Here is a 12,154-nt window from a genome sequence, read left to right as displayed (position 1 = left end):
AAAGAAAGACTGCTATCATTGCCTATACTGTGGGTCCACACGTTGCCAAAAGTCACTATTAAGATAAAACAAACACTGCAGAATGGAAAAAAGCAAGACAAATAGCAAGTGAGAATCAATTAAAAAAAGGTTTTGTATGCATTTGCAAGGTTACAGGGTTGTGTATTGTTACCAAATAATGGCAAAACACGTTCTCTTCAATATTTCAGCTTACTGGCAGTCGTATTAATTTATTTTGCCATTTGCAGAATAGAGAAAACAATTCAGTAAAACTGCTTCATGTAATTGTCACCAGTTATCCTTTAAAAACGCTATTCTTTAAAAATAATTTTACATTTTTATCTGAGAATTAGAGTAATGTCCTATTTCTATGGTGAATGGATGTCACAGAATAATCTTTTGAGGCTTGGAGTACTGTACAATCACATTATATTCATTCAGCTCAAGAAATGTCATCTTTATATCAACTGGTATAAAAAATGGTTTCCTGCCTCAGGCAGTTGTGATAAGGGAGTTGGAACCCATCACCAGGTGGGCTATAAGATATCATGGCATGCATCATAGCACATAAAGCGTCTGCTGTTCACTATTTTGTAGCTAATGTTCTCACAGCTGGCATATGACTAGGGTGGCTGGGACTAAAAAAGGGGGGAGGGAATGTGTCACTAGTAAGGTATATTTTATCTAACTTGGAACAGTTAAGTGAATCAAAACCAGTGTACTTAGAAACAATGGGTTAGATTTTTTGCTGAGTCTCTTGAAGGTGCCACATAAAACTTGAAGCATTGGGGAGGGAAGGGCAAAAGTAGCTTCAAGTCACATTAGCACAGTTCCAATTCTGAGTTATGTATGTAAGAGGCTAAAACAGCAACCATATTATTTATGCAGACTGGAGATTTCTCTATATTACTGCAGCCCATCTGTGCTCCCTAGAATGGCTCTTCTCTGAAACTTGTGAGGTGACTTATTTTGGGTCCTGGCCAATGCAGTGTCTCTACCTAGGGAACCCTTCATCAGAAAGTTGTGAGGCTTTGTGTGCAGCAGCATACAGAGGAACCACAATGAGAGGGAAATTTTGCCCACTAAGTATGTAAGAAGTTTGTGGATGAAAACCCACTTTGATTGAAAGCAAATTCTTTTAAACCCAGCTGAAGAGGAATGACTCCACGTGTCTAAAAACAACAACGCCAAAATTTGATAATCTGGATGCCTAGAGATAGGCTCCCATATTTAGGCACCTATCTAAGATTTGCTTTACTTACAAAATGCCTGAGAACTACATGTTTATACTCTTAACAACTTAGATCTGATTCTGCAGGTTGTTCCACATGAATCCTCTGTCTGAGCACAGCCCCACTGATCACGAACTGGGCTCTGCCAGTCCATAACAACACAACTTGAAGGATAGGTGACGTAAACAATAGCAGACAAGTTTGATGACATACTTGAAAAAAGTTTAGTTAAGTAATGATGGAGCTGGTCTAATACTATGTTTCAGGTTTGTGCTAATACTAGGTTTAGTCTTTTCATGATGCTTTGGTTTTCACATTCTGAATGTGTTAGAAAAGATAACTATTACAATTTTTGGGACCTCTTGACTTTCTATTTGATTTCTGATTTGCTCCGTTAAGATATTTTCTCTCTTGGTACACGCTCCTGCACAGTAAATCTATCATAGATATGGCAATAGACAGGGCAAGTCTCATGTTAACATATGTGCCAGACAATGTTTAATATGCCATAAAACCCGGTTGTCATGAGGCAAAAGTTAAAGATTTTATGGCAGAATCAGCCTAAGAATGTTGTCGTCTTAGTCCTGCAGATCAATAAGACGACATTATTGGACTGATTATGCCATATTTGCTTAATGTTTTGAGGTTTTATAGGTTATCATTGATTGACAGGGCTAGAAGCTGCTATCATGTATCATAAGAGCTGGTATATTCTACATATTTTTAAGGATATTACTTAAGGTTTATTATAATTGTTTGAAATGAATTAGCAGATCTTTAGAGATCTGCAGCTTCAGAGGAACTTTTAAAAATAAACCTTGTTGTTTTCTCACCCTGACTCTTACAAAGTACAGGTTCAACCTCTCAAATCTGGGAGAGACTGGCAGCGCCACAGATGTTGCTAGAACAAAGGGCCCTGGCGTGCAGTTGCTGGGAAGGCCTGCTTTGAGGATCTCTGGCACAGCACTCCTCATAATACACCGCAGAATATTCGCCTTTTTCATAACTGCATCAGATTGTAGAATCAGATTCGTGATTACTATAACTTCCAGAACTTTTTTTTTTTTTGGCAATACAACTGACTAGACAGTTATTCCCCATTTTGTAACTGTGCACTTGATTCTTTTTACATGAAGTACTTTGCACATGTTTGTACTGAATTTCATCTTGCCATATTAAGATTCTCCAATTTGTCAAGATTGTTTTGAATTCTAATCCTGTTTTCCCAGCTTCTTGCAAATGATAGAAGCATATTCCGTACTCCATTACCCAAGTGTGACAGGGTGGACTAGGCTCAAGAAATATTTCTAGAGAAAAAGCCCTAGGGGAGTGGCCCTCAACCCGGCCTGGGAGAAGGTAAAGACTGCATACTCCAGAAGGGGGTTTGTTTCATCCCATCTATAGACTGAGTGTGTTATAGCCGGAGGGCAGAGTCATTGAAGACCCATCTAAGAAACCACTGACCAAGGGGGCGCTCACAAGACATGGATGCTGACCCAGGTACACCAAATCATTAATGAAAATACTAAATAGTTCCAGATTCAGGAACGACCCCTGTAGATACAGCCTCTCAGTTTGCCAGTGAGCCATTAATAACGAGTCTTTGAGTAAGGTCTGTAAACCAGATGTGCATCCATCTTACAGTAATTTTATCAGGACCACATTTTGCTTATGTGGAGCTGTGTCAAAAGCCTTGCTAATATTAAGATATATCATGTCTACTGCTTTCACTCTACGCACTAGGCCAGTAACTCTGTCAAATAATTAGGTTGATTTGCAATTATTTGTTCTTAAATCCATGCTAGCTAATCCTTACAACCCTAAATTGATTGTTTAATCATTTGTCCCAGAATCTTTCCTGATTTTATAGTTAGGATGACTGGTCTGTAATTCCCCAAATTCTCTCTCTTTCCTTTTTCAAGACAGGTACTATGTTTGCCCTTCTCAAGTCCTCTGAGATCTTAACCCATGCTCCAAAGATAATTGTTAACATCTGCAAGATTGCTTCAGCTAATTCTTTAAGCACCTTAGATGACTTAAATACATCTAGCTTATCAAAATACTCTTTAAACTTGTTTGTTCCATATTTTGGCTTCCCTCTTATTAATATTTATTGTGCTAAGTATCCGGTCCTCATTAACCTTTTAGAGAAGACTGAAGTATAATAGACATTAAACCCCTCTGAACTTCTATATGTCATCAGTACCTAGTTTTCCTTCCCCACTAGATGGAGGACCTATACTTCCCTTATTTTTTTCTTGATCCTAACCTATTTAAAGAACCTCCTCTTACTGCCTTTTATGTTCCTTGCCAGGTGCAACTTTCTTTATGTTTTAGCTTTTCTGATTTTGTACCTTCATGGTTGTACTATTCTGGATAGTTCTATGATGTTCTAAAAATGCCTTAACCCCATCTCTTCCTGATTTGGTAAATAATCAAATCCTGCTGTAGCAGGTCTAGAAGATGAAAAGTAGCACTGGAAAACTTTGCAGGTGAACTTAGAAGTCGAAAAAACAAGGATTCTTGATTAATGTGGGGCTAGAATTATGACTAGGGTGCTCATCATTAGCAATTCATCCAGGCTTCTGTTTTTGTAGAGTTCTTTTATGAGCCTTTTACTATTCTTCCTATTTTTTCCTTCACATTGGGATAGTTTTCAGTTGTGCCTTTAGTCTTGTCTCCTTAAGAAACTGCCAATTCTCCTGAACTCCTTTTTCCCTTAGATTTTCTTCCAGTGCAGCATTATCTACCAGTTTTGAGATTGTTAAAGTCGTCTTTTCTGAATTCTATGGGCTTTATACTGCTGCGCTCACTCCTTCCTTTCCTTAGAATCATGAAATCTATTATTTCATGATCATTTTCACCTGAATTGTGTTCCATTTTCAGATTTGCTACCATTTCCCCTCAGCTGGTTAGACTCAAGTCTAAAATGGCTGTTCCCTTGGTTATTTCTTCCGCTTTCTGAAACAAAAAGTTGTCCTCAATACATTCTGATAACTTACATCAAAATACAACATTTCCAGTATTACCTTTTCTATCTGATGTCAGAGTAGATAAAATCTCCCATTACTGTTCTGGATAGTTCTATGATGTTCTAAAAATGCCTTAACCCCATCTCTTCCTGTTTTGGTAAATAATCAAATCCTGCTGTAGCAGGTCTAGAAGATGAAAAGTAGCAATGGAAAACTTTGCAGGTGAACTTAGAAGTCGAAAAAACAAGGATTCTTGATTAATGTGGGGCTAGAATTATGACTAGGGCGCTCTACTACAGGCCTTTCTACAGCATTCTTAGGAGTCTGGGGAGGTCAGCAACTATGTATAAAGTAAATACATAGGTCACAACTATGGCCCACAGTTACTATAGCATACAATCATCTTTTTATTGGTCAAACAAGACTGGAAGACATGGCATTCATTCTTGACATGAATAGCTCCACCACCAATACTTCCCACTGGAAAGTAAGGAGAGATGTGAACACATGCAAATTCCATTCATATAAGTTAAGGTAGAATCTGATGAATCAATTTCTGTGATGTTCTTTGAACCCTTGATATGCCAGGCTTTCACACATAAGAAAATGAAAACCTAAGACAGTCAACTGAGGATTGCCATGGAGCATGTTACTAAACGTCATTGCTTTTGGCAGCTGCCTCTTAGGCATTGTCTAGTCTAGGAAAAAACATGGTGACAAATACTAGATACGACAAGGCAGTTGTAATTTTAACATGAGGTTAAGTAAACAGTAGGCCCCCTCATAGTATTTACCTTGACCGGCTGCTAACACATCTGAAAGCTAAAAACTGTCCTGACTTCACTAGGATTTTACCCAGTATTTGTTGCCGTATGCTGGCAAAAATGAGCTAAGATCACACCTTTTTTTCCTAATGTGCAAACACCTTGTAAAAGCTCAGCGGGAACCTGGTAGTCAGGAATGGGATAGTAACTTCTCTGTTTCTCCCCAAGAGGCCTTCATTTCTCCTGCTGAACACTGACTAGCACCTTAAATTTCAGGAAATACTTCCTTTTGGAAACAAAACAAACAATTCCACGGTTCATGGTTGGAAAGTGTCCAAAAATAAGCACATCATCTATGCTGTTAGACCTTTTTACTTAGGCAACCCTTCTGGGGATTGACTCTGCCACTGTGGAAAACTGAATATACACTGACGCTAAAGGGAAATCTACCTGTTAATCCAATTCATCCATTTTAGTATTAAAGTATTCTGCTAAAAGAGAGCTAAGTAACATCCTGGTTACTTCACGAGGAGATATAGAAATTCTGTTGGCTTAATACAATGCAAGGAGCTTAGCCACCTACTTAAAAGTAGCAGATCTGAACTGCCTCCTAGGAAAAGAGAGCAGGAACAACTCGTTGTAGACATACTGAAGTAGGAAAGTTATTTTTAGGGGAGGGAGTTGATATGAACACATGAAGATGTGGGGGTCATGAGTTTAGGATGGTCATATTAATCACAAAGCAAGCTGCAAGTGAGCATTGAACCTCATGCCAAAAAATCCTGATAAAGCCCATTATATCATATTTCATATATTCTGTGTAATGTCACATGTTTTAGAAAGGCTACTTAAGAAAAGTTTTTGTGAATTTCAAAAAAAAAAAAAAAAAAAAAAAAGATTTTCACTCTCTCTGCTTATAAAATCAGATGTCTGTCTTACCACAGGTACAACTTTTGTAGGGCTCAGAGAGCCTGACAAATTTTCAAGAAAGGCCTAAAATAAGGGTTTTTTTTTATATCATGACTTCAAAGATATATCTGAAGCCCATCCAAATTTAGAAAAGGGTGCGGATACCACTGAAATGCAAAGCATTTTCTCTTTCCGGTGAATAACATGCACATTTCTAGCCCTATGGTTCTTGGAGATAGGAACTATTCTGTTCTTATAAGTGTCAGTTCTAAAAAAAAAAAAAAAAAAAATCTATCACTAGACAGTCCCTACCTCGGGACTTGGACAGCAGAAGGAAGTTTTTTGGAGTGTATTGGGGGGGAGGAATGGGGTACAGATTCCTCTTTTGGGAGAACCTGTTTTTCTGAATGTTTACCTTTTTTAATCGTAGCCTTTTGAAGATGCTCAGGTGTCTGCCATGTTAGACTAAGTGAGATGGACAGTGAGCAGAGGGCTGGTATAATTGTGAAAGATGCATGACAAATGAACTAATATGACTGCAGGAATGTATGTGCAGATCTTCAACTACATGTACAGTAAACTTCCGATAATCCAGCACCTTTAGGACCCAAGAGGTGCCGGACTATCAGATATGCCGGACTATCAGAAGGGGGGGGCTATGAGGGGTCTGGAGTGGGGTGGGCGGGGATGCCACCTCAGACCCCTCATAACCTCCCCTTCTGATAGTCTGGCTCTGCCCCAGGCGTCCCCGATTCAGCCGCTGCTGGTCAGTTTCAGCAGCGGCTGAATCAGGGACGCCTGCGGCAGAGCAGCTGGGGTGTTGCCGGGTTGGTCCGGTAGCGCCACCTCTTGGCGCTGAGAGACCAACCCGGAAGCACCCCAGTTGCTCTTGGGGATGCCTGGGACAGAGCATTGGGGTGCTGCCGGGTTGGTACCGTAACGCCGCCCCTCGGCACTGCGGGACCAACCCGGCAGCACCCCAGCTGCTCTTGGGGACACCTAGGGCAGAGCAGCTGGGGTGCTGACGGGTTGGTCCCGCAGCGCCGAGGGGCGGCGCTACGGGACCAACCCGGCAGCACCCCAGCTGCTCTGCCCCAGGCGCCCCGATTCAGCCGCTCCTGAAACTGACCAGCGGCTGATTCTGGGAAGCCCGGGGCAGAGCAGCTGGGGTGCTGCCGGGTTGGTCCTGTAGTGCCGCCCCGCAGCACTCCAGCTGCTCTGCCCCAGGCGTCCCCAAGTCAGCTGCTGGTCAGTTTCAGCAGTGGCTGAATCGGGGAAGCCGGGTGCAGGGCAGCTCCAATTGTCCAGCTGCCCCAAGCACTTCTGCGTTCCCAATGGTGCCGGACCATCAGAAGTGCCAGAGCATTGGACGCGGACCTATGGAGTTTTACTGTATTTAGTTCTCAGTAAACCTGATGACTAGGGGTTGCCAGATGGTTTCCAACAAAAATACTGGACACACTTGACATTACATCACAATCTACATTACATTTTATTTAGAAAATACCAGACATTTATATTTTCTCAATTTGTTTCCCAAACAGAAAGCTCAAATACTGGACTGTCCAGTTCAAAACTGGACACCTGGCAACCCTAATGATGACAGAAACCTCTAAGTAATAAAACATGAAGACCTATAATGTAGTTTCAGTAAAAAAAATCCAGATTGGATCAGACATAGGAAACTCTATACAGTACTAAGGAATGCAACCTATCAATGCAATTTAAACATATTGCATTACCACTCACTATATTGCTGAAGTCTGTTAGAACTAGTTTGAAATGTTCGCCCCTTGTTGATAAAGAAATAACTTGACAGCATGGGCTTTCAATATATAGCATAGTGCCACAGGAGGGTTTAACTTTCAATATTTTCTCAGAAATGACACACTTCAACAAAACAGGATGAATACCAGCATGATGGCATCGCTAAATCCAGCACAAATTTCAGTCTCAGAAATGAGAGAGAGGGGTAGGAGGCAGACGCATGACACATACTCTTTCAAAACCCATTAAACAGCTCAGAGTGTACAAAACACATAAAACCCCCTAGTATTAGAAGAACAGTAATGCAGAAAAAAGTTTTGGGTTGGCATGAGAACTCAAATGCAATATTTAATTTTTTTAAAGCAATTCAACATTTAACTACAAAGCTAGCAGCAATGCTGTCCACAACCGTAAAACCTCCCACTGAAGAAAATGAAAATGACATTTCTCTACAGATTTTCCCTCTGGTTAACTATTAAAGGGAAAATGATTCTCTTTGTTGGAGGCTCTGTTGTAGTGATATAAATCCATGAAACGCTAACACTATACTAAGCCATGCTATACCATATTCTTTCAGAAGCTGTATTCTTGATGAAAATTTAAACAAACAAGATTTTGCACTATGATTTTGATTTACTGCTAAATTTACTGCTTTAACATAATCAATATTTAGTATTCAGAAGTACATATGAACAGGTCTAAAATCCTGGAGTCTTCCCTCTGCCAATATGGTAAATATTGCATGGGTAGTATTCTCAATTCCAGTCCAGCAGAACAAAGAAGATTTTTATACACATCAACAATGGAATGTAGCCAGACTTTTAAAAGAATGTAAATAATTCTTTAAAACATAGTCCATTCTAACAGATGGTTCCATTACAACAGCAACATCATACCTGGTAATAAGCTTGGGAAAGGCAAGGCAACCCTTGAGGGAGGCACAAGAGTTCTTCATGTAGCAAGAAGATTAAATATTAATCCTTGTGGTAGTTTAAATATGTATTTGGAGTAGGGTTATACTTAAAACAGCTATATTGTTGTCTTAGTTTCTATTAATTTGTGGGGGGGTAGAGAGGAAAGAAAAATTTCATTATATTTTTCAGAACCATTCAAAATTAAGTGGATCAATACTTAATACATGAGAGCACAGAGTTCATGGGAAAAGTTATCTGGCCCAACTAGTACTTTTGAGTACAAGTGCCAGAGGGGCAGGTGGTTTTAAATCAATGTTGTGCTCCCCATAACTCAAGGTTGCCAGACTAGTCTGCAACTTAAAATAGAGCTGTCTCATGGTCATACGGACAGCTTGCACTAAGGTGGATGCAGTGCTATCCTGACCATGTCCCTTTCCTGCCATATCACACCCTCTATGTCAGTGATCAGCTGACATGGGTATATGACTAATCTATACCCCTAAAGAATACTCTCATACCAGGGGAATCAGCTAACTGGCTATGAGTCAACAATGTTTACATGATCACTTTCCACTAGCAGAGTAGTGCAAAGCAGATGCAGCATGATCCACAATATAGAAACTTATGCGACTTCCATGTCTTTGTATTTTTTTTTTAAATAAGATTTTGTTGCACTTTTCAGGATGCTGGAAAGAAAGATTAATAACAAAAAATCCCCTTTGAAACTTTACTTTCTAAATTCTGTGTTTTGCTGGGGTTTTTTAAATGTGTTTTGAAGAGTTCTCCAACATGCTAAAACCACATTTACATTTATAAAGAAACATTTAATTCTTTTAAATGTTTCCACCATGCCATCATTACCTATGCAGCTTATTCTCCAGCATCTCCATGAATTTCATAGCATTTTCCTTCACGTTTGTCTCTGCAAGATAAAAGTCAAAGTTAGAGAGTGTTGCAGTAGTTTAAATGTAATTTATCTACTCTTATTATTTACTCAGGAATCAAGATGAAGAGGTACTACATAGATTAGTGAAAAAATGTCCCTCAATTTTTTAGGTTTTTTTCATTCCATCTTACACACACTATTATATATGTATCAGTTTGAAGGTGAATTCTACTAGTATTTTTATATAAAAATTAGGATCTGAATGTTTTCCCTACCTTTAAAATCAAAAGCGCATATTAAATTAATGTGTTTAAATTATTATTATTGCTAAATTCTGCTCTCAGCTATGTAATGCAGGTGGTAAAGAGAAGAAAAAGACATGAGTAGATTTTTCTCATCACACAAGCAACTGAGCTAGATTCTGCCATTATGACAGAAGCCTGCCAGATGGGTTCAGCTATTGTGCCAGTCCATGCTCAAGATTCCTTAAAAAAAAAAAATCCAACCTTAATGAAACATATAGGACAAGACTGAAGCTTTCCCAAGCTACCAATTTTAATTGAATTTAAACGCTCTTTTCTTGAGATTGTTCCCCCAATCCAGGCAATGTTCTAAGATCTAGTAATAAGTGGGACTTGGACATTAGTTGATATGTGTGAGGATCTCATAGTAACTTCACATCTCAAGAGGTTGCTCTATGTCATTCATTCCACATGAAAGAAGGAATATTATTAGACTTCATTCCAATGGATATTATTCAACCTTATAATGCACACTGCACTAAACATGTCTTTTTTTTTGACTATCCACATGCCTGGATAAGATGCAAAAAAGATATAAATCCTTTCTTGAAGGACAGAAGCATTCAATGGGTCAACATTTCCATGTTGTTGGAAAGAGTTCTTCATTATTGTCTCTAACCAAAGTTACTGTCTCTACATCACATGGGAATACTGAATTTCTTAAACTGATAATGGAAACTATACTAGCTTTTGATAGACTATTCTTCCAAATAAGCTACGGGGCTGTAAACTTTGTTGCTTCTGTAGACTGAACTCATTCCATACACAAAGGGTCCCTTGCATGCCGCCTTCATCTACCCAACGATTTGTAATCTATTAATTTTTTTCTGTCTCACAGAAAAGTCATTAGGGAGGTGAGGTGAGGGGAAACATTTTAAGTTCCATTGGAAGGATGAACAGAGTTGAAAGAGGTGGGGTAGGTGTTTGGCTGGAACGTCTAGCAGCTGCCATCAACAAGTTCTGTAATTTGCAGACAGTTACAGATGATGGGTGTGACAAACTCGTGTCCGAAGCTGTGTCCCCCTCCAATTTTTTATTTCTTCGAGTTTTTTCAATTTCTCCCTACATCAGTTGAGTTCTGCTCACAGTGATGCCTAGAAGATTCCCTAAATTTTGGTAATTGATCAGATGTCCTGTTAAAAATTATCAGGTTACATCCAAACATACAGAAAAATTCCATAAAGTTGAGTGAAGGCCTCACTTTGCTCAGCCACTCGGATATGATTGTTTCTACAGATGATAGTCTTGAAAAGCCTCAAATTGACCTTCAAGAGGCGCTATTCAACACAGCCACATGCTATGACCCAGAAGGATCAAGGACAGCTATGCATAAATAAAACTGCATCTATTTATATTTACAATTCTGCATTTCTGCAAGCAAAGTGCTAGTGAATGTTATACAAATAGGTTATATAAAGGATTGTAGAGGTAGTGGAAGTCAATGCACAGTTTCTCTACCTCATACCAAAGAGAATTTTATATCAAAACTCATAATAGGAAAAACTATACTTCAAATCTTATAAAAGTACAGAATCTGATTTTTTTTAAATACTTTTTATTCCAGTTTTCCCTAAAAGATTTATCTGGGAAGCCCAAGAGACCTAGAAAGACTATAAGCCTTCCTTTAATCATATAGTATAATTTTAGCTAAAAGAAAATCTAATTTTCAAACTATTTTATTTGTCTGTTACAAATGTTTTAACTTTTGGTTTGACACATACTTTGAGAAAGAATAGCTTTAGTATGTATGGCTGCAGTGCTCTTCGTTCAGTTGCCACTGCCATAATGCCCTTGAACATGAGATTTCAACTTCTTCCTGATATAAATGTCAACAGATATTAATTTTTCTGAGAGGGAGAGAAAGGGTGGAAAATCTGTTTCACACGTACTTTGTTTCTAACTGATATAATGACTTCTTCTCTTTCATGAAAGATAAACTCTTCTTCCAATTTCTCCTGCTGTGCTTGTCATATTTTAATTGGACATGATCTGATACAGTAATTCTCGCTTTCACAGTTCAGTCCTGCCCCTACATGTTATTTTACAATGCCCTTGAAGCACACAGCTTAATAAATCAGCATTATTCAATGACAAAAAGTAACATACAAGAGAACACTACTAGCACAACATGGGTCGGTTAAATGCTAACACTCATTTGAAAATATCTTCACATCACTAAGCCACATACACCCCTGCCAAATGTTTTAACTAAATTAAGAGGAACACAAACTTTCTACGGATCTCTCCTCTTACAGCAGACTAATGTTGCTTCCTTGCTTTACTGTGCATATAACTGAAAGAGTTGTGACCCGAAGGCTTTTAACTATTTAAAAATTCTATTTGTGTTCCTTTGAATTTCAAGAAGCACCATGACAAGTGTGTGAGTATTTCAGACCTTTGGACCATCC

The 12,154-nt window shown here is 38.8% G+C and overlaps 1 protein-coding gene and 1 long non-coding RNA gene across 8 annotated transcripts in view; one reads left to right on the top strand and one right to left on the bottom strand.

The window, feature by feature from the left end:
• Positions 1-12,154, bottom strand: part of DISC1 (DISC1 scaffold protein) — a 275,931-nt gene that overhangs the window by 61,245 nt on the left and 202,532 nt on the right. For all 7 annotated transcript variants that reach the window (XR_012902799.1, XR_012902798.1, XM_075924740.1 and 4 more), the window contains one exon: positions 9,420-9,480. Coding sequence is in view for 5 of the 7 variants with exons in the window: in XM_075924740.1 (XP_075780855.1) it covers positions 9,420-9,480 (61 nt within the window). In the remaining 2 variants the exon portion in view is untranslated. The remainder of the gene's footprint in view (positions 1-9,419; positions 9,481-12,154) is intronic.
• The window catches only part of LOC142827967 (uncharacterized), a 191,437-nt gene that overhangs the window by 171,163 nt on the left and 8,120 nt on the right, over positions 1-12,154 (top strand). The window lies entirely within an intron of this gene.

Source organism: Pelodiscus sinensis, chromosome 3, assembly GCF_049634645.1.
Source record: "Pelodiscus sinensis isolate JC-2024 chromosome 3, ASM4963464v1, whole genome shotgun sequence".
In the NCBI taxonomy this organism is placed as follows: domain Eukaryota; kingdom Metazoa; phylum Chordata; order Testudines; family Trionychidae; genus Pelodiscus; species Pelodiscus sinensis.
This window is presented reverse-complemented; position numbering and strand designations above follow the sequence as displayed.